At 40.0% G+C, this 23,089-nt stretch overlaps 1 protein-coding gene across 1 annotated transcript in view; it reads left to right on the top strand.

The window, feature by feature from the left end:
* LOC309889771 (WD repeat-containing protein 7-like) overlaps window positions 1–23,089 on the top strand; it is a 124,572-nt gene that overhangs the window by 8,418 nt on the left and 93,065 nt on the right. The window contains exons 6-19 of the mRNA XM_082782800.1: window positions 1,211–1,287; window positions 2,888–3,007; window positions 3,201–3,346; window positions 3,836–3,938; window positions 4,966–5,104; window positions 5,607–5,855; window positions 6,000–6,220; window positions 7,427–7,622; window positions 8,298–8,512; window positions 10,001–10,770; window positions 11,292–11,383; window positions 14,664–14,753; window positions 16,617–16,735; window positions 18,565–18,688. Of these exons, the coding sequence (XP_082638926.1) occupies window positions 1,211–1,287; window positions 2,888–3,007; window positions 3,201–3,346; window positions 3,836–3,938; window positions 4,966–5,104; window positions 5,607–5,855; window positions 6,000–6,220; window positions 7,427–7,622; window positions 8,298–8,512; window positions 10,001–10,770; window positions 11,292–11,383; window positions 14,664–14,753; window positions 16,617–16,735; window positions 18,565–18,688 (2,661 nt within the window). The remainder of the gene's footprint in view (window positions 1–1,210; window positions 1,288–2,887; window positions 3,008–3,200; window positions 3,347–3,835; window positions 3,939–4,965; window positions 5,105–5,606; window positions 5,856–5,999; window positions 6,221–7,426; window positions 7,623–8,297; window positions 8,513–10,000; window positions 10,771–11,291; window positions 11,384–14,663; window positions 14,754–16,616; window positions 16,736–18,564; window positions 18,689–23,089) is intronic.

The following is a 23,089-nucleotide window of genomic DNA, read 5'->3' as shown; positions in this document are numbered from 1 at the left end:
AAAGGGTTTTGGAGAACGCTGTGATAGCAAGAGCCTGGAAACTGGCACGAGGCTAAAGGAAGAGGTGCAAGCACTCTAGATGCTAAGGCTGTCATTTGCATTACTAATGTGATGTGTGGCATACATCGAGATCATTTGGCACGCCGGGAATTGTGATTTTGACAAGATATATACATACCGCGAATATTCCTTGTGATTAGTAGCTTGACGAGAAGTGCTGTCATAACATTTTCAAAGCTATTATTGCAGGAGATGTGTTTAGGAAAAGTGCTGATTACAGTACACAATAAAAAAAAAAAAAATGAAGACTGCAGAGAGAGGAACTTCTAAAAGTAATGCCAGGCAATTTAGTGTAGAAGTATGTGGGCAGACAGAATGTAAAGCAGTGGATTAGCTAATGTGGTTCGAAGCAGTACCTGTCCACACATCTGTTTCGCTGGTAGTTTGTGCTCAGATGCCAAGCTTTAAATTTTTGGCAGCTGTGGAGATGTGCCTCATTCAGCTTCTTCTGTTGGTGAAGCTGTTGATTTCTGAGAGTTTGAGGAACACTAAGAAAGAAGATTGTGAAGGAAAGAGACTTACCTTCAATTAGGGCTGACAGCAGTTGTGAACTGTTCCCAAAGGGCTGCTGTGGGAACGCTGAATTGCTGTCTCCACAACATCTGAGTTGCTGGAACAACGGGAAGCGACCTCTGGTTTTAAGTTCCCTGCTACTGCATTTAATTTCACTCTGTGTTTTGTAATCATTTTAATCGTGTTTGTGTTTTTGTAATCAAGAAGTTATCCCTTGGCCTGGGGATTTTTGTCCTTCAGCAGAATTGCCTGGGAAAAACAGGAATTTCTAGAAAGTGCCTAGCAATAGGCGTGGGTTGTGTGGGGGGGGGTTGATTTGTGTTGAGAGGGGTTGGTGTGCGTGGTTAATGAATGGAATGGATTCATTTTTCAGAGACACTGCTGGGGAACCCCCAGGCAAGCTGCTTGCGCAGCGTACAGCTAGCACACATTTCCCATTAAGCTTCAGCAGCTTCACAGGCTGGCGTGGGCAAACAGCTAGGCGTAAGCAAGAGGGCTTTCCTCCTGCAAGAGAAGCATCTTGCTTTTGGAGACAGTGATGAGACAACCCCTCATGTCAGACATACTCAGATATGCAAAAGTGCCTACCAAAATGAAGACATTCTTGTATTTATCAGCCTATTTTTTTTCTCCCCAGAGGATACTGTTGTAGCAGTTTCGGTGACTGGCATCCTGAAAGTATGGATAATAACCTCTGAAGTGAGTCGCATGCAGGTGAGCAAAGGCTTCTGAATTAGTGACATTTCCCAAAAATCTTAAAGGACGTACCACCCTCAACTGTTAACTCCCAGATTTTTTTTTCGTTAAGTCCTGCTCTGATGAAGAGAGAACATCTGTTAATCCTTTTTCCTGGTCTTCCAGCTACCTGGAATACCATGGGCTTTGTTAAAAACAAAGCACTACCAACAGAAATCCTAATGCAGATGATGTTCTTTGTTTGATACCTACAGAACTTATTTCAAAATAAACGCAGCAATTAATTTCTACAATTCTGTTTTTTATTCTTACCGTTTAATGGTTTGTGTTAATAATATGCAAATATTTTGGTCTATTCAGTTTTAGTTTTTCTTCTTTGAAAGTCCTGTTCTTTCCTGAAATTATCTTGTACCTCTCACAGGCTTTTGAGATCCAAAGTGAATTTAGCAACAAAAGATTGTTTCAGTAACCTTTAGCTTTCCAAACTGATGCGGATGCTATGCTGTATGCAGAACTGATAGGGACAAATTTTATATTAAAACCTTGCAGGGTAAGCCCTCATTAGTCAGAACGTGATATTGATAAATACCTGTTGACTCTGCATAGTACAGTGAAGGGCATGAAAGTAAGAAACTCGTAGCTAAACAGGAGCACGGTCTGTTTGGGGTGGTGGGAGCCCTGCAAGAATGAAATGTGAGCTGAATGTGCTTAGTTTCAGCTGGCTGTCCAGAAGAAAGGTAATCCACCGAGAGTGACGGTGCTAAATAGGCACCACTAATCTGTCCAGCTGGGGAATTTGTTAGACTTAAGTGACAAAAGAGGATGCCACGTGCTCTTGCAGATCTCCTTATGAGGAATAATAGAATAAGAAATGTGACAGGGGTTTGGTTTTTCCATAGAAGTTGGCCATCTGGCACCTTAAGAAATCACATAGTTCCTTTTCCATCATGTTTTCTGTCGTGTTCTAAGGTCAGTTTGAGCAAGGAAAAAAAAATCAGCTGGGCGTTTCCTTGTTACCTGATTTCCATACACGTTTGCCTGGGTAGAGACTGCCAGTTTCAGGTGCTGGGTGCGTTTTCATCCGGACAGGCTATCAGAAACTGCCCTCAACATAACCAAAAGTTACGCTGTCATGTGCACTGAGGGTGGTCAATGCCCAGCAGCGATGGGGTAGCCCCTCTGATGCCCTAGCTCAGCAAAGGGTGCAGGGCTGGAGGGATGAGGTCCAGTGCTGCCTGCTGGTGCTAGGCGGGATCTCAGGAAAGTGTGGTCAGTGGTGGCTGAACCTTCACCTCTAACCCAGTCTGTGGCTGGGGACACGAGGGACACGAGCTTGTTGGCATGAGGAAGGAAACAGCCTTGTGTGCTCAGCAGTTCAGCTCTCTGCCTGCTGCTCAGTACTCACACCCGATGGGGCTGTGCACATGTGCTCTCCAAATAAAACTTACAGCCTCCTGGTGGTGTCATTTTTGGCTGTTTCTACAAGCCAGTTTCTCATCATTTCTTTAGCTCTCCTCTGAACAGATATGTTACTCTCATATCTGTGACAGTCTGCAGGCTTTTTAAATAAAATGGAGATAATTTCATGTAATTACTTTGCCTGTTTATTTTTTTTCAGGATACCACACCAATATTTGAAGAGGAGTCAAAACCTATTTATTGTCAGAACTGTCAAAGCATCTCTTTCTGCTCATTTACCCAGCGGTCGTTGTTGGTGGTGTGCTCCAAGTACTGGAGGGTAAGGAAAGCTGAACAAACGCTCGCTTATTCTCACCGTAGCACCTCGTGTAATTAAATTGCCAGTAAGACATTCAGATCAAGATGTCCTAAATCCTTTCAATATGTATGTGTGGAAACTGCAATTAGCTGCTGCCTGGGCATTTTAATCTGCAATTGGTTGATGACTGATAGACTTTTGTGTTTCTTTTCAGGTTTTTGATGCTGGAGATTATTCCCTTTTATGCTCGCTCCCTAGTGAAAATGAACAGACCTGGACCGGTGGCGATTTTGTGTCAGCTGATAAAGTCATTGTGTGGACAGAAGATGGACAAAGTTTCATATATAAATTACCACCCAGGTACTCAACAATGAAACACTCTGATTCCCTATTTTTTTTTTTTTTTTTTTTTTTTTTTTTTTTAGATTAAAGCATGAGACATTTTGAATGGTTTGAATGGTTTATGGTTTTCTTTTTACATCTTTTAATTTGTGATATGCAAACATTTCTTTGTTCTGGGTGGAGATGCAGTTTTATCGTATAGAGCCTCCAATATTCTCACATAAGTCAGACAAGAAATCCTTTCTGACCTCCATGTGCCATCACAGCACAAAGAAGCACGCAGATCTACGTGGTGGTCTGTTGGAGGAATACTTGAGTTTGGTGTGGTTTGGTCCTGAAGCCAAATGTTTTGAACTTGGAAACTCTGAACTCTGAAAATGCAGTGTTTAAGGGCTTGGATACTGTTTTTGCTTAAGAATCTAGCATATTATTTAGTTAGCTATTGATAGAGTGATCACTGTAGTCATACAATACATTTTATTCCTTTTTTTTTGTCCTTAAACCCAGCTGTCTACCAGCTAGTGATTCATTTCGCAGCGATGTGGGGAAAGCTGTAGAAAATCTAAATCCTCCTTTATTATACAGCGTATTGGACAGAGCAGATAAACAGGTAAAAACACGTTTCTTTGGGGTTTTCATTTATGGTCAGTATTTCTCCTTGAGAGAGTTTAAATATGCATACTTCATGACATTTTCTTCTCTTTCTAAGTAGACCTTCAGAATGTCCTCTTTAGCTGGAGAACATAGACGTTTGGAAGAAAAACAGATGTAATTTCCCTGCTATTTTGTTTCTTTGTTTTGGTTCTTGTTGGTTTTCAAATAAATGCAGAGATTAGTCTATGGTCAAGTGAATCTTCAGTTCTTGTAAGCTAACAGTTTATCATTCATCAGTGCTGGAGCAGAAGTCAAGTCGTGATGTGCATGATGATTAGGCAGTCACTGAGCAAGGGCTTTGAGAGTCACAACTTTGAGTTTGCAAGCTTAGATTCTTGCAAAGTAAAGAAAAGCCAATTCTGGCTAAAATGCTCATTTAACTATACTTGTTTTTATGTTATTTGTGAACTGTATCTGCTATAAACTAATACATTTTGGGACTGTTGTGCGATGCACCTAGTCATGTGTACTACTAGGTTTAAATAGTTGTCTCATTTACAAATGCTGTTAATGTAAGACTATTGTATGGATCCCTTTTTAATCGCAACCATTTAATCTGTTGCCAAATTTGGGCATTTAAACATGTATAGGTTTGATCTACTGTGTTTATTTGTTAACATTATAACTTCCTTTTCTCTTATGGCCACATTCCTTATCAAGCAGTGTATCTCCAGCTTATCGTTACAGTTGAAATGTTAACAATTTTAGAATATGCATATATATAGAGATGTATATAAAACATATATATGCATATTTTTCCCCTAAAACTGTTACTTTTTCATAATTAACCACAGTGTCTTCTAATTCGTATGGCTGTATTTATTCTTCCTTCTATAAAAAAAAGATAAAGCATAGAATAGCCGTCTTTTGTTCTACTTTCAAAATGTACAGCAGTTTATGTGGGAAAAATAAATATTCAGATCCGTGCATGGTTTGCATATGTCTGAAGTTGTTCTAATTTATTTTATTTTATTTTTTACCAGTTACTTATATGTCCCCCAGTTACTCGATTCTTCTGCAGACGTAGGGAGTTGTCCTATAAGCTGCTAATCCAAGGAGACTCTTCAGGAAGACTGTCTATTTGGAGTATGCCTGAAAATCTTGAACAAGATAGTGCAGAAGGTATTACAGTTATGTCTTCTTGCTAGGTCTTTTTACGGATATCTCTATTTTGTTACATCTTTTGTTGCTGGATAAAGCACTGCTGCTTTTCCTATAAATCCAGGAAGCTTTCTTTGGTGTACTTTTTTTCTTTTCATTGCTTCTTTTAAGAGTTGCAGTTACTTAAGATTTTGATCACATATTAAAAAGTTAAATTTACTCTGAACACTTTTCAGGTATTAAGTTTTAATGGCCTTTTTTTTTCCAAACACCAGCAATGGTCATTGTTGCCTGCCTACATAACTTCCTTTTGTTGCTTAAATCATATACTTTTCCAGTTCTCTCCCATGTATTGTTTCTGTGTGTTGCTGCAGCTTCCCTCAGGTCAGTGAATCGATCTCCAATATTTTTTACATGGTGTTGTAGCACAGTGTATTTTAACTTTGAAATCTTCCAAGAAAAGCATTCCTATTTTGGTCCATGAATAGTTTTTCTTTTTTCTTTTTCCTTTTTTTCTAAACAGGACTGCAAACAACAACTTCAATATCCCTGCAGGAAGCTTTTGATAAACTTACGCCTCGCCCAGCTGGGATTATAGACCAACTAAGCTTAATACCCAACTTCAATGAACCACTTAAAGTTACGGCCAGTGTGTATATCCCAGCACACGGGCGTTTGGTCTGCGGTCGGGAGGACGGAAGCATTGTTATTGTGCCAGCGACACAAACTGCTATAGTTCAGCTTTTGCAAGGAGAGCATATGCTTCGGAGAGGTATGCTAATAAGCTTTTGAAAAGCACAGCTGGATTGCAGTGTGTGCGATCTAATTTATTAATTGTTCTATCAAAAATTAATTATTTTTTTTCTCTTTTTCATCCTTCCCCACCCCATACCCTCAACCTTTCCCAATTCCTCAGGCTGGCCACCTCACCGGACTCTCAGAGGCCATCGAAACAAAATTACATGCTTACTGTATCCTCATCAGGTTTCTTCTCGTTATGATCAAAGGTATTTGATCTCAGGTGGTGTGGATTTCTCAGTCATCATGTGGGATATATTTTCTGGAGAGATGAAACATATCTTCTGTGTGCATGGTGGAGAAATTACACAGCTTCTAGTTCCACCAGAAAACTGTAGTGTAAGTTTTAACTAATATGTACTGATAACTTGTCTTACACTTCCCATGAACACTACGGCAGGTGTTCCCCACCAGTTGGTCCATAAGCCCATAGGTTTTGAATGTGGTTTGTTTTGTTTTGTTGTTTTTTTTTTTTTGTTTGTTTGTTTTTTTGATAAATTGAATGAACAGAAATAATTTAATGCGTAATATGACACAGGTTTATTTGAGAACCATGGGTTCTCCTTTTTTTGCTCAACACAGTTTCCTTGCCTTTTGTTTCCTTTTTTTCCTTTCCCTTCTTGTTCCCTTTTTCTTTAATGTTCTGCTTTTTTTTTTAATCCTCATTTTCATACTTCTAATTCTTGAGCCTGTTTCCTGTACCTCTGCACTGCTTAGCTCTGCTGAGACACTAACCTTCCTTGGATGTCACCTTTGAAAACATCTGTGACTTAGCATGTTAATCTAAACCATGTGTAGATGTGAATTTTTTAATTTAAACTGAAGTATTAGCATATAATCCAAGTCTAAGGAGAGCCAGAAGAAAATGCAAAGCTATGAAACCTATTTGAAGTTCTTTGAATAACTTCACCTGTAGCAGTGTTTCTATTAGTGTATGTGCAGGGACATGCCTATTCTGGATTATAAATCAAAATGCCTCTAGTCTCTTTTTTCTTTTACTAAGAAATATGCATCAGTATTAGCTAAAATATTTTGGCCTTTAGCATAAAAATAATTAAATAAAAGTGACAGGGTTAAGAGTAAGTAGTCTGTATTTTATTGGCTGGTGAAGTATTATTTTTATGATTCTTTTGAACCCTACACAATTACTTCCCCTTCAGATTTTAAACATTTGAAAAACATGTTGGTAGAAAATTTCCTTTTTCTGGAAAGGTTGAGAAATTTCTGGCCATGACCATGAAGTGACGTTATTGGTTCAGTGCATAACATTTTGCCGAGGTAGCGATATCGCGTGGTTATGCTCAGAAGGCAGGATGTTCTCGTACCTGTTTGCTCTTTTTGACCTGCAGGTAGTTGAATTCAAGAGAATTTCTGCAAATGAAAATCTGTTCCCAGTGATAACAGCAAGTTTTGCCATAGATCTATGTGCCTGCGTTTGCTTATAAAATAGGTTGTTGATCATTATACTTCAGCCAGTGAAGAAGAGATTCTTGAACTGCCTACCTTACCTGCCTTATGATTAATCTTTATTTTTTCATTTTTAAGGCAAGAGTCCAGCACTGCGTTTGCTCTGTTGCCAGCGATCACTCGGTAGGTCTTCTGAGTCTGCGGGAGAAAAAATGCATCATGCTGGCATCCCGTCACCTCTTCCCTATTCAAGTAATAAAATGGAGGCCTTCTGATGACTACCTGGTAGTGGGATGTTCAGATGGCTCTGTGTACGTCTGGCAAATGGATACTGGTAAGTTTTAGTTCAGACATTGATCAAAATTTTTAATAGTACTCGGTAATCTGGGCAAGGTGCATCTGAGACTCGTTAATTTTTTTCACACACTTTTATTTAGAAATCTAGCTCTCCCCATGTTCCCCAAATTTGTAGATCAAATACTGAAACATTTATTCTAAATAACTCACTTGTTTTTGGAGGAGTATAGCTTCCTCTGGCTTTTTATCCCTCCATATCTTTCCTACTTACCTTTACAGAGAACAGTTAAGATGTTAGCCGCACGTGTAGTGTCCTCTTAGTTTATTAGCATTTATGCTTCCTCAGTAGTTTTCTTGAAAGCTTGGTGTAGAAATGCAGCACCTTATATCTCCAATAGTTTCTTCATCTGCAAAGTGAAGAATAATAATAAGTTTTATTGTCTGTCTGTCTGGTTTGTGTTTCCCTTCCTTTTGTTTTTAAAGGGGCTAATGCTCTGTTGAGAAGACAGTAAGAATGAGCCCTAAGACTCCAGTCTCATGGAAACTCAGGAAAAATCCATTCCTTTGGAAATTAGATTTCTAAAAATAGCTGTTAAAGCTTTACCCATTGCATCCTGAGGTGTAAATTATTTTTGCATGTTGTTGTACTTAAAATGTTCTGCACGTTCTGAATTGTTCCTGCTTAAACTAATGCTTTCCAAAACGTTTGAAGGTGCACTGGACAGGTGTGTGATGGGAATAACAGCAGTAGAAATCCTGAATGCCTGTGATGAGGCAGTTCCAGCAGCTGTGGACTCCCTCAGTCATCCCGCTGTCAACCTGAAGCAGGCCATGACTCGGCGGAGCCTGGCTGCTCTGAAAAACGTGGCACATCAAAAACTGCAGACTCTTGCCACTAACCTGCTAGCTTCTGAGGCATCCGACAAAGTAAGTTCTGCTCTAGCTTGTCTGTTTCTAATGCAGTATCCAAGCAATTTATTTTCGTATGTCATTCAGTAACATATAGCAAGTCTTCGTCACTGTAACTGAAAGGATCTTATCCAAACCACCCTGAAATTTTAATAGGAAGGCATAAACTAACTTCACCTGCCCTTGGGTAAGCCTTAGAAGGACAAGGAGCACAAATTGAAATGGGAAATTTCAGTCTGAACATAAGAACACTTCTCTTTACTGCAAGGGCAGCAGAGCACTGGAACTGGCTGCATGGGGTGAGGCTCTGGAGTGTCCGTCCTTGGAGGTGCTGAAAGCTGGCCTGGGCACGGTCCTGTTTTTGCAAAGGGTTGGAGCGCTTCAGCCTCAGCTGTTCCACGGTTCTGTGAACCTGCTGGTCACCTCTTATAACTGTAATGCTTCTTTTGCATTTCCTATAGAGATGTGGCTTGCAAAAGACATTAAAATATCTTTCTTTAAACCTGTTACTGCCGTTTTGAGATTGCAAATATATTGATCAACATTAAAAACAAAACAAAACATGATATTTTCTATGTCAGTATGTGCTTAATGCATTAATACCAAGATGTCTGTTAAGAACAAACAATTTCTATGTTCAGGTGTGTACGTTGGTTCTTCTCTGAAGGAAGATTTTTTTGTATTGCATGTGAGAGGATGATTGAGGTATTGAGAGAGAGAAGAAAGAATATCCTGACAATAAAGAAATAGTTTCACGTTTTCAAAACACTGCCATAGCTAGGTTTTTATTATCTCAACTTTATTTATGCTAGGGATTAAAATCTGTAGATATGAGACTGGTGTTAAGTTTCATTTGTGACCGCATTAAATCCTTTAGCAGGGGTAGTTTTTGCCCAGTCAATAAGGGAAAACAATTACGCATGCAGAAGCAAACCCAAGAAGCTAAAGGTTGATGAAGAAGTAATCATATTATGAAAAATGTGTGCTGAAAGAACGGCTTGTGTTTGCAAACACGAGCTTGTGTTTGCTCTGGCAGTCTGGCTTCTGACCAGCAGAGAGCAGCAGAGATCTGCTTCGAGCTTTATTTATTTATTTATTTATTTATTTATTTATTTATTTATTTATTTATTTTTAACCTTCCTGCATCCTATTCTGTTTGGAAAAGAGTGGTCCCTTGCACAGGATATTCTTTGGAATGGTGTCACCTTGTTTTTCTGAGTATCTGAGTGCCCAGGCTTGTGTGCCGGTGTTCATACCGAATCCTCTGAGTGTCAGTGTTACAGCATTAACGTATGTTAGGTCTGCAATACTTGATCACAGCTCTGAAATTCCTGATCTTATGTCAGTGAAGCATTTTAGAATGATTTTTGTGTTTTATACCCTGCGAGTTTTCAAACTTTGTTCACACAGAGCTTCCTCAATTTGTGAATTAAATCCAAGAGAAGTATAAAGACGGTTATGCAGTTAAAATTTTGAAATACCTTTTATTTTCTTTTATTTTTGTAGGGGAACTTACCTAAATATTCGCATAACTCCCTGATGGTTCAAGCTATAAAGACTAACTTAACAGATCCAGATATACACGTGCTCTTCTTCGATGTGGAGGCCCTGATTATTCAGCTGCTGACCGAAGAGGCCTCGAGACCCAACAGCGCACTCATTTCTCCGGAGAATTTGCAGAAGGCGTCTGGCGGTTCTGACAAAGGAGGCTCCTTTTTGACTGGCAAACGAGCAGCCGTCCTCTTCCAGCAGGTCAAGGAGACGATCAAAGAGAATATCAAAGAGCATCTCCTCGACGACGAGGATGAGGATGAAGAATCGATAAGGCAGAGAAGAGAAGATGGTGACCCGGAATATCGCTCTAGCAAATCTAAACCATTAACTTTATTAGAGTATAATCTAACCATGGATACAGCAAAGCTTTTTATGTCGTGTCTTCATGCCTGGGGCTTGAATTCTGTTCTAGATGAGCTTTGCCTTGATCGCCTGGGGATGCTTAAGCCGCACTGTTCCGTGTCCTTTGGCCTCCTGTCCAGAGGTGGCCACATGTCTCTGATGCTCCCCGGTTACAACCAGTCTGTAGGTAAACCATCCTACGAGGGCGTGGAGCTGGGAAGGAAGATGTCCATTACAGAAGGACTGGGAAAGGGGACGTACGGAGTGTCGCGTGCAGTCACCACTCAGCACCTGCTGTCTGTCATCTCGCTGGCAAACACGCTGATGAGCATGACGAATGCAACTTTCATTGGAGACCACATGAAGAAAGGCCCGACCAGGTAGGGAGAGCACTCCCTTTAACTCACAGCAACTTGCTTTCAGAGTCTCTACTTTGATACAGTGCTTCATTTTGCCAGCCTTTTGGTATTATGGCAGCCTTTGGTTCCCAGATGATCAGAGTGCATTTCTTCTTGTCATGACTAAAGCATTTTTTGTGCCAAAGTAACTTTATTGCTTTTAATTGAGTTATATAACTTACAAACTTAATATGATGTGGAGTTAGAGTAACGTTTGTGCCAGTAGGAATGAGAGGCCAGTTTTGTCCTCTTTGAGTTTTAGTTTTAAATAGATTAAAGAGTAGGTCAAATTCTGAACAGATCAAAACATACAGACAAACTTTTAATCACCAAGGAGTAAGCTAGGACCTGTAAATGAGATGCATCATGCTTTACAGGATTGTCTTTCAAAGTTTGTTTAGTCAAACTGTCTTAGCAAATAATCCTCCCCTCCCTCTTTTTTTTTTTTTTTTTTTCTCCTCCCTTGTCTTCCTTCCTCTCCCCTTCATGCATGTTATGTTTAGGCCGCCTCGGCCTGGCACTCCAGAGATGACAAAAGTGAAGGCACCTCCTTCGATGGCAGCAAGTCACACAGCTCAAGGACAAATTAAGCAAGGTAAAAATGACTTTCTTCGAAACAATTTGATATGTCATTTCAGCTCCTGACACTGAAGTTCTCACCTTACTCTCATGTGATTAACCATACTGCTAGCTTCTACGTGGGAGGAAGAAGGTTGATGTATGATGTTGAAGGGTCCTTTAGTAGTCTGCATTTTCTCTGTCATAAGTACAGTGGCTAGGTTTAAGACGTAGAAGAGCATGTGATATGGAAAGACGGCTCACACCCGATGAGAATTGAATTTTGCACTGGAGCAAAGCAGTGAGCAGAGCTTCCTCCAGGTGGTGGGAGCACACAGAAGCTGTCCTGCGAGGGATGGAGGAGGAGGAGGCAGCTCCTCCCTGCTTGCTCTCTAAATTACAGAGCTGCTGTTCCATGCAGCAAATGAGTCTGCCAAAAATCAAGTTTGATGTGTGTAACATCACTGTGGGGCCACTTTTGTCTTAGTGCCCAGCTCAGGAGCAGGTGCCCGTTTGAAAGAGCAGTGTGGCAGCTGGGGAAGCCAGAGCTCCCCACACCACCTCCTGCAGGCTGGGCAGGGGGCACGAAGCCTGCACCAGCAGGGGGGTTGGTGGTGGGGGGCACGTCCGAGTGTGAGCTTGGTTGTGTGTGCCTCCTGCCTGATGAAACAAAGAGGGAACGTGTACATCACTGCTCTTACCGCCGCTCCTCGGAGGTTTTCTGGGTGTAAGGCCAGAATATGTGCATATAGATAGAATGTAGGGCAGAAGAGCAGTGTTTTGTGTGTGTTTGTTTGTTTGTTTCCCATTATGTGTTTTATTTTTCGCTAATTTATAAAGAAAATATCTTTCGGACTCATTTGAAACTTTCTTCCTTAATTAAAAATAAACAAATAAAAATAAACCCTTAACTGTTATAGCTAACTATTAAAACTTTGTCTTTTCAAGCTACATGAATATGGAGAAACTTACACTTTGTGAAATGGTTGCGTTTTGCAGAATACAAATGCTCTTTCATTGTGATATTTTATGGATATTTATCTTTAATATTTTGAATATCCTTCACGTACGTTCTTACTTATATCTTTAAACCATGGAAGTGCTCTTGTGCTAGAAAGCTGGTAAGCACAACAGGTAACTTCATCCATCAACTCTGTGACTTTCATCATTCACATCCAAAAAGGAGGGGAATTTGTATCCCAGGAGGAAACTTACTCATCAGCAACACGTGTGTGTATTCTTTTGCTAATTTATTTTTGGTGATCTGTGTTTGGAAAGGGGAAGTCAGTTTCAGGAGTGATGAACATAGAGCTTTTCTTTTCACGATCAAATTTGCTGCATAAATAGAGAAGTAGCAGTCAATAACAAAAAGTAGAAATAAGAATAAAAAGCCAAGTAGAGCTGTTTCAACATGTGGACTTTTTTTCCCCAGCTGCTTGCTTTTTCTTTGAAAGATTTGTATTTGAGAGGTCAGGATTTACTGAAGATGGTGTCAGTATGGCAAATTCAATGCCAGAAAAACTATTTCGCACAGAGGATCTGTTTTTTGTTTTTAAGGTACAGTTACACTGGGGTTATCCTTTCCCAAGTGAAAATTATGCAATTTTTCTTAGAACTGGCTTTGATCATGGTGATCAGTTACCCAATAGGGAATGAAAAACAATTGATAAAATTAAATTCTGTGCATCGTCAAATATATAGAAAAATACTCTTGTTCCTAAAATTTTATTTTTGTGGGGTTTTTTGTTGGTTTGTTTTGTTTTTTCCTATGTTTGGTGGCATGTCTTGCATGCTCCTGGGGAGAGCTGAGTTTTTGTTTGAATGGCACCCTTAGGTCATAAGTTTACCTTTGCCTCCCGCTGTGTGCTACTTACAGCATCTCACCACTCATAAATTACGAGTGCTTATTCTTAAAAAATCAATTAGTACAGATACAATTAATGCGTGTTATGACATGCTAGATCTCCATCTCTTTGACCTGTATTTGTCCCGAGATCAGCAGCGCTCCGTGCTCCGCAGCTCCGGGGCCAGCTGCTTCCATCGCAGTGATTGTTATAATTACTGACGCTTGCAGGGGGAGGACGACAACGGCAAAAGAGGTCAGAAAGGAAAACTTCAAAGGCTTGAGTTTTGTTTTAAGAAAGCAACAACAAAAAGCAGCGGTGTGCTTTTCCTTACGCCGACTAGCTGCTTTCATGCAGCTACAGAAGTCCCTTTTGTCGCGCGCTGGTGGCGGTGTCCCCGTGCACGTGCCATCGGGCTGCGTTCGTGTGGAAGGGACGGACAAAGTAGCTTGGATGCAGATGTCCCGCAGCGACAAAAGAAGTTCACTGCATGAAAAGCAAACAGCCCATTCAGGAGACAATGCTTAATATGTTCAGGAGCCTGAACCCATTGTCGTTCTGCAACGGAATAAAAGTGGGGGATTAATTTGCAGATGCTTGTGCATGACATATGGTAATTTCTCTATAGGAAGGAAGTGTCAGAGAGTGACCTGTAAATCCCCGCCTCGACCTCTGGTTGTGGCATGTGTATGCCATAAGGTCTGCGCAGCTTTTCATGTGATAATGTTAAGTAATGAGCATTAGTGGAAGTCTAATGTTTAGAACTGCTTTTAAATTGCGTTTGCACCGAGAAATTACGCAGCTCACAACATGAATACGTCACAGCTCTGGCTTTGAGGACGTGCTTGACCTGTGCTCTTTTGTGTTTGCTTCCCTGTAGTCTTACGCAGCGTGGTTTATATGCTGCTGCTTTATGTTCGTAGTCCTTTCTTTTGTTCAGGTTTAAACTTCTCTGAATGGACACGTTTCAAATGGAACTACGTTCAAACTAGCCAGCAGTGATACATCCTATGGCATTTTAGTAGAACAGGTGGGACAGCCCAGGTTTAAAAGGGGCTATTTCAAAATTATTTTTTTAATCTGTAGTACAAATTCCAAATCTATCTAGAGATGGGGAAAAACAAGAACAAAAGTGAAACTCCTGGTTTTAAACTCCTAGTCAACCATTATGCTAAACCAAATCCCAGCTTTCTAAGGACATACTTGGATTTATTTTTTTTTTACTTACAGGTACTTTCTTTTCAAAACACACAAGTTTATGTTAGTGTATCTGTGTTTCTCTGCGGTTGCATGTCTTCCTCTCACTGACATTGCACTTCTTGTACAGCCTAGAGAGTTTTTTTAAGTTGAGTATTATCACCGTTTCCTCCAGTTTTGTTTGTCATTCTTCAGTGATACTAATCTGTTTTCCAGAAGCTGCTATCCTCACTCTCCTATTTTTTTCTCTTTCTTTCTTCTTCTTTCCTCTGCAAGTTGCTCCTGCTGTTTCTTCTAGCACTGAAGCTGGTCACTCTGGCTCTGACACTGCTCCTACTTTACATACCTGTTTCTTAGTAAATGAAGGTATTCTTTCCTCATTTTTTCTATCTATTTGTCTTTTGCTTTCAACTAATGTCCTTTATCATTGTTACGACACGACTTTAGTTTGGTCTGTGTAGATACTTTTCTTTGTGAGATACAGAGGCAGTGGGTTTATTTCTGTGTTCTTTGCCATTAATGCTGGCAGAGGGTGAGGAGATCTGGTTTGTCTGTCCTGGGCTTCCTTTCTGTTCAGTTCTCAACCACCGTATCAAAGGTTGCATTTCAGATCCTGTTTGGTTTTGCTGTTGCCTTTGGAGGAAAAAGTCTAAAACCCTTTTTAAGTAGGGAAAATAGAAATGCCTTTTCCCACTGCTGAGGTATGAATGAAGGAAGCTGCACTCCGTGTGGTTTGTATTCCGTTTGGGTGACATTTCCCATCTCCCTTGTGGACGTAGCTGCTGCTGCTTGGTGCGAAGGTTCAGCCCTGTCTGGAGCCTTGAAGGGTCCCTTCTGGTACGAGCACCTGGCACTCGTCTGCTTTGGGGACGAGCGAGCAACAGCATTTTGTAGCTCACGTTGCAAACCAAAAGGCTGAAAAAATGTCACGGTCCTTTTAAAAGGAAAGAGAAACAAAATCATTGCAAGTCACTTACATTTTGGTTTATGAAAACAGAAATGATTTAGTTAAACTACTTGGGGTTTGCGTTTGTTGGTTTGTTTCTTCTAATAAATATTTACTTACATCGTGAAGAATGCCTTCCTGACCCAAAGATTGGCACAAAAAGCAAACAAACAATCAGAAAACAGAAACCAAACAGAAACCAACCCCTTGTATCACTGCTTAAGCCTTTGTTTTAATGCCTTTTATTGCCAAGCCATAAATTTGCGCTTTCACGCAGGAGTTTCAAGTATGAAATGATTTCTTGTAGCGTCATGAAGAGCTTTATTCGTTAAAACATTTAGGTTTTTATGTTCGCAATTGCTGACAAATTAAAAATATAGATCTATGTGCTTGCCTGAAGTACTTCTCAGGTTTATCAAGTCAATGTAGAGCAGAATGCTACGAGATTTCTTTGTGTAAAGTACATCACAAGCATTTTTATGATCCGTGTCATTTGAGCTTGATATGCTCACCCGTACATTTTATAACTACGTAATGTCACAGCTTTATAGTAGGGGTGTACTTGAAGTAAGCTCGTTCAAGTAAGGTTTAGATGGGAAGACGAGGAGGGCAGACAAACGCGTGCTTTTATGCATTTGCATACCTTTTAAAATGGGCCAGAAAAGTCTATAATCTTTCAAGTGGTAACTCATGCGCGTAGTGTTTTGTAACTGGATTATATAACTGAATTAAAGTTGCATGTAGGACGTTGTGTAAAATAATGGCAATTATTGTTTGAACAGATCACTTAAACTAGTCTTGTGCTCAGCGCTCATGCTCAGAGCATTTTGTGTGCAGTGTGTGTGTTGGGCATACTCTGAAGGTTGCAAGCTGACAGTCCAAGCCTGTGACCGGGCAGTGATACTCTTCTGAAGTCTTTTTGCGAGGGGATGGGAAGAAAGAGGGATTTGTCTCAAACCAGTCCCAATTAAGCACAATCTCCTGCTGGTGTCGAGCTCTGAGCAGCTCTTTGGGGCGCACGGTCAGTCCCGGAGGAGCTCCTCGTGTCCCCGCCTGGCGCAGGGGGCACGTGCGGTGCCTGGGGGTCCGGCTGCAGAAGGGAGAAATCTCTCATTCTGCTGCAAAATTGGTTTTTATTTGTTTCCCTTCTTTCTCCCACCTTCTCCTGAAGACTTAACATGTACCAGGCCAGTGGCCGATGTGAATTTACTTTCTTGCATTTTATACGTGGTGTCTGCCTGGTGTTACTGCCTTCACCTCGCCGTCCCGCTGTGTTTTCCCAGGGTGGAGCCAGCTGGCCGCTATGCACTGCGTGATGCTCCCCGACCTGCTGGGGCTGGACAAGTTCCGACCTCCTCTCCTGGAGATGCTGGCCCGCCGCTGGCAGGACCGCTGCCTGGAGGTGACTTCTCTAGTTTGGGGCTGGGGATAGCTGCTCTTCCTGCCTCTAGTCAGTGCTCAGTTCTGAAAGTCCAAACTTGTGCGTGCTCAAATATCAGTCCACCTTTTAAAATCTTACTTTCGAGGGCTTGGTTGGCCCAGGCAGGTCCCAGCACCCTGCTGCTGCCACTGCCCCGCTGACAGCAGGGACCTGTGAGTACCCCGCTGGCCACTGGGCGTCATCCTGCTGCTGCTGGAAAGGGCAGGGTGGCCAGATTTATGGGAGTAGAGGTTTACAGAGCAGAGATTTATGAGAGTAAACCACCAGAAAACCCATTGGAAAGGCTCAGTCACCCAGCACCAGGAGCTCAATGAGCTGCCAGGGGCACCCGGGGAGGAAGGAGTGGGGGATTTGCTAGGAAGAGCAGCAGAAACGACCCATATCTTGCAAACAAAATTAAGTATTTGAACCTTTAGTTACTTTTTTATTTATGCAAACAGAATGTAGCTGTGCACAACTCTTATGTGGTGTTGTCTTTTATTAAGCACATTTCTCCTCGATATAAAAAGTTACTGATTCCTTTGGACACAAGATCCTGGAGTTGTTTATTGCAGATTCAGGAGGGCAGTTTTCCAGCTAACCTGTCAAAATGGTGAAAAAGCAATCATCTATGTTTTTGTAGCTTCTGTGTGGCATATGGTAGAAACACGTGCTGTACATATTTTTTTTTTTTAAAGAAATTACTGGATTAAAAATTTCTAGGATTCCATTATGAATCTCGTTGGGATCAAAAAACTACTTTTTTTTTTTTTTTTCCAAGAGACTGCTGAGTTGCCTTATTTTTTGGAGCGTGTATACAGTAGTCAGTAAGTGGTTTGTCACCCAACTATTTGATAAATGACTAGCGGGCCTTAACGCTACACCTATGCTGTTCTGGCAAAAAATTTGTTGACTGTGCAGCTTTCAAAGAAGGAAAGGAGGAACGGAGCTGGATTAGGGGCTGTAGGTCTTCAGCAGCCATGCGACTGAATTGGGAATATGGTTTCTGCTACCTGGGTGCCTGTTCTTTTACTAGGTAGGGTGTACTTTGAGATGGTTTCCCAAGAGGTAATTAGTTTGAAGCTAATTAGAATTTGAAGCCCAGTTACTGGATAGCCTCAGGTGTCAAGTTAGCGTATTGCTATTCCCTGCTTGCCCACAGTTTTCTGTTTTACCTTGATCAAGTCACTTAACTTCCTTGTGTTTAAAAGCCTTTAGACCAAAAAGTCAGGTATTTATAAATGCAGTGAAATCCTCAGGTAGAACACATGAGATTTTGATGGGGGACAAATTGTACATGACAGTATTTTGTATTTCTTGGTGTAAAAAGCTGGAATTTTAATTTTAGAAAACTTTTTTTTATATTTATTCACCTGTGGTTTCGTTGTTCAGTCTTCCATGCTACACAGAAGATATGTGTATCCCATTTGAAAAACTGGTTTTAAGTGATTTTTATCTTCTATATTCCAACATCCACCCATGATATTTAGAAAAAATACTGACTCCTTGTATATCTTGGAATTCTGCTGGATATTTTTGGAAATGTTTTAGAGAAGGGTGAGCACAAATTCCTCCTAGAAACCTAGAATTTTGGTGGTTATTTTGCTTCTGTATTTAAGTAGGAGTGGGGAAAAATGTGGGTTTTCTGGAAGCTTAGTTCAGTTTTCTATTCTATATGTGTTGTGTTTGTTTTGTTTTTTTTTTTTTTTCTTTAAGTGATGCTTTTTGTTGTTCTGGCTAAATTATACTGAAAGCATCTTGATAAATATTTGATGTTTGAGTTTGTGTGATTTTTCCGGTTGGTTTTATAGGTAAGAGAAGCTGCCCAGGCCTTATTGTTAGCAGAACTGAGAAGAATCGAGCAGGCAGGTCGGAAAGAGACAATTGATGCGTGGGCTCCGTATTTGCCACAGTACATTGACAGTGTTATATCACGTAAGTAACCCTGTCTTTAATCTGAAAACAAGTGGTTGCTAGATAAAGGCAAAAAAAAAAAAAAAAAAAAGGAATTTCATAAACAAATTGATGAACGCTACTACAAAAAATGCATTTGGGCTATATATAACAGTTTCGGGAAATTTTCAAAGTGATTTCACAATCGTGAAATTGCTCAACGATCCCTAGTGCTGATCAGGTAACTAGAACATTTCAGGACGTGTCATTGGGAATGGAGTGCCCTCTGCAAAGGCAATTCATGCTGCTGAGGGGCTAGGCTGCAGCTGGTAGGTTTCAGGGAAGAAATCTGCTATGAAAAGGGCTGAAAAAATTACAAGGTACTGGTGGTAAAACACAGACTGTTTTTTTTTTTTTTTTTTTTTCAAGGAGTCTATAATAAAATCATAGAAATGGCTATAAAGGGATCCTTTGGTATCCCCAAAGTATCGAAGGATGCTGAAAGGAGCTAATGCAGGAAATGTCCATCAGCATCTGCTTGGCGTCTGACGTGCCTCCAGCCCAGCTGGGTGTTCAGAAACATTGATTACCAAGCACTGCAAGGAGACATCGGGTAGAGATGGTAGAACAGTTATCGAGGATTCATTAGGCAGTAATTTATGGTGATGGTTAATCAGGTGAGCATGAGATTACAGTGCTTCCTTTGGTACTGAAACATAGAGCACTTCATAAAAGTCTAAAACTGAAAGTTAATGGGCTTTAAGAAGCTCAAGCTGGTTTTGCAAAGTGTGTGTAGTGCGCAGAAGCAACAGAGATGTGTCTTGCAATGATCTTCCAAGATGTCTTAAATCGTCCCAGAAATATATCAAGAATGAGAGCTGTTCCTTTTTCATCTCTCTTGCAATTTGTAAAAATGCAAGAGAATTTAAAATGAAATTTGTTAATTTTAAAAAACAGCCATTTCATGCAGGCCTCTGCATAGTCTTTTTTTGGTAACTGGCTGTTCCCGCTAACCTTCTGACTTAGTGTAGATTTTATATGCTATTACCTATTCTTTCGAATCATTACTTCAATTACTTCAATTATTTAATGTGGTTTTAAGAGAAAAGAGTGTTTTTCATAGCAATTGTTTTCTAACATCTTCATGTCCTCGTTTCTTTTTCTAATTAGTTGATTGGGTGTTACCTGAACAAATCAAATGCATGAAAGTAGTACAAATTAAAAATCTTAAAACTGTTAGATGAAACAGTTTGTAGTTTGTGTGATTATGGACCTAACTGGGTTTCTCTTAAAAATCAGCCGATCCCTTTTGATGAAATGCTGTCCATTAAAGCATTGCACTTATAAGTGGAATGAGACAGGGAATTTCTTTTAAATACTTTGCTTGCAACCTGTGAAAATCACTTGCATTTCTGAATGATTGGCCTTATTTGGAACAGTTGGTTGATGGGCAGAGAAGGGTTTTAACGGAATTCAGCATTATCAAGGTCACATAAGTGCCTTGAGCCACTACATGCAAATATGTATTTACCAAAACATTAGGCTTCTGACTGTGCACGTATGTCTCGAGTTAATACTGTGATATGCAATATAATCTTCCTTCTCAAAATAAAATCAATCGTTACTGACCACTGTTTAAACTGCTATGTTTTTCTCCAGAACTGCTATTTTCATTTTATTAGTTGATAATAAAGCAGAGATCGTCCAGGCTCTAAGAATCTATTCTTGGAAGATGCGTCAGCGTCATAAGATACTCCCTTCAGTTATCTGCCTAGGAACTTGCCTTTATAGAACAACGACACAATATAAAGATACAAAGAGATATAAACACACCTGCCATACATAACAAAGCAGTAAAAAATTATAGTTTAATGGATGAGAATGTTTGCTTTTAAGTAGTAGGCATTCATTTTTCTGAAGATGTGATTCTTTCTCCGCTGAAGAATGTTGTTTCTATTCAGGGAAGGATCTCTATTAAATACCAATTGATTTTTGAGAGATGTGTAATAATCTTATTAAATCTAAATTGAATGCATAAATTACATGGAACACGCTGTTTTCAGGTGATGTTCAGAATTTGCTGGTGAGGCTAAGCTGTTGTTAATTACAGCCTTTAGCCATGTAGCGGTTGCCTTATTACAGGGATGTTGTTGCGCAGTTAGGCGTGCAGCCAGGCAGCGAGTAAGAAGTGTTGTATGGACATGCCAGAGAGCCTCGATCCCTGCTGCCAGATATTTGTGCCATTCGGTACGTTAGGGTTTATTTTCTAATTGATCCTTTTCTGAGGTCAGTTGTACTCAGTTCATAGAATACAGCTCTAGCTGCCCTTCAGTCTTGGGGGTAGCTGCTATAGCAACTGTTGATGATTTCTCATTTCTTTCCTCTGGGGTAATGCTGAGCGACCTTGTTGGGTGCAAGGTTATGGGCATGATTGTGTTGTTGAAGTGTATGGAAACTACTTCGAAATGCCTGCTTGCTTAGCCAGCGGACTGGTTCCAAAAAAGGACCTTCTGTTTAAGGTACTTGAAAACAACTGGTAATTCATACTAATTCCAATCCTCGTGCCATTTCTGGTACTCCTCCTTACTTAAACACTTCCATTTGAAAGCGTGAGCAGAGTGTGCAGCCCTATTTTGCATGCGCATCAGCTGGGAGCGTAATACTTTGTTCTGCCTCTCGTGCCTGTGTTCAGGCCACAGGTAAGGCATTTGATTTTGTGTAGCTGTTTAATAGCTAGGGGCTGACTGGTTTAAAAAAACTCCAGTGTTTTGTATGTATTCAGTTCAAGTATGCATACAGCAGTACTTGGGATTTTACTAATTACTAAATTAGGATAAGCTTATCTATCAGAACCAACAAGAAGGTTTTAAAGCAGGGAAAAAATAGAGAAATCAGCCAAGGAGTATGGCTGAATGAAAGACTTGAATGTAAATGTTCAATATTGTTAAAGCACTGATATTGAAAAGCTGTAAAACAGATGATGAGTAGCAAATTGGAATTCATTTATTTTATATTAGCAGTGTTGAAAACTATGTAACTTGAACCAAGTTTGTGCTTCTCCTGAATGGCAGGGCAGAGATGGCATTTAATAGTGTTATTGTCTGCGAGAGCATACACAAAGATGCTGACATCCTGAAGAGGAATAATAATTGTGGTATCAGAAAGGAGAAATGAAATAATTAAGGAACTAAAAAGCTTGCTCTTGCGGGTAGCGAGTGAAGTATACAGATGTGTCCTTAGTTCTAATATAGGACTTGCTAAAAGAGAATACGTTTTTAAAAAAGGTCTGGGGAGGAATTGAAGGGGATAAAAATAATTTAAATGGCCAAAATGGTTGCAGTGGATTTCTGAAAAGCATAGTTTTATGCTAGAAAGGCAAGCAGCAGAAATATGATAGATCAAGAAATACCACTTTGTTTCTTTCATCATCCACTTCTCCCTAACTCCCCTCTTAATAAAGGACCGTAAAATATTATCAGCATATTTGTGCCTAGCACATCTCACTGCTTTACAATAATTCTTATATTCATCTTATTTTTACATTCTTATATTGCTTTTTTTTGGATATAGCAGGTTCCTTTTTAATTGAAACAAATGCTAATTACTAATAGAAGCTTGCTGCTGATATGATACTTAGTCATCTGCGCTTAATTGACTCTTGAATGTCTCCAGTGTGTGGTACTAGCAAACAGAGATGAAATCTTTTCCCCATTTGTATATTCAGCGCACAGATCCAATAACAGTTTGGAACATGACCTTACTCAGTAAGATCAAGCCAACTCTCGTGTCTCCCAGCTTTTTGATGAAATGTGTTTGGGAACTTGAAAGGCAAATTTGCACTGGATTATCTTTAAATAATCTTAACTAATGCAAGAGAGAGTATTGTGAACAATAGAGGTTCAGATTGTAGAACTTTTGTTCCAGTCACACTGCCAGCTACTTCAACCAAAAAGTACGTGCTCGGCTGGTTTTATTCCCATACCTGCTTTTGCATTTTGATGAACACAGAAAAATGGGAGCTGCTACCCCAGTGCATATTGAATATGGCATCTTAGGAAACAGTTTATTCAAAATTAATGTTTCTTTAATACAGTGTTTGGTTTTTTTTTGTTTGTTTGTTTTTTGCAATGTATAGTAATGTTTGCTGAAACAATAACTAAGGCTTCATATTCAGTAACATTTGTATTTTTTTTCTGATGTTCTCAAGGCTTCGTTTTTCTATCCCTGCTCAGTAGTTACACAATAAAAATGCAAGGTTTTTTTTTCTAACGCTGTGTTTTTAATCAGTTTGCATAGATTTATGCATGCAGTTTGTATCTGATGTTCGCTAACAACTTGATGATCAGCTGAAAGTCTTAGGATCGAGTATGATTAAGGTCTCTGTACCTCTGTTGTGATTTTATTCTGCAGTTTTTCATCTCACAGGTGTATTACTCTAAGAAG

Source organism: Aythya marila, assembly GCF_965140915.1.
Source record: "Aythya marila genome assembly, chromosome: Z".
Taxonomy (NCBI): Eukaryota; Metazoa; Chordata; class Aves; order Anseriformes; family Anatidae; genus Aythya; species Aythya marila.
The sequence above is the reverse complement of the archived record's forward strand: the minus strand, read 5'-3'. Positions and strand labels throughout refer to the sequence as shown.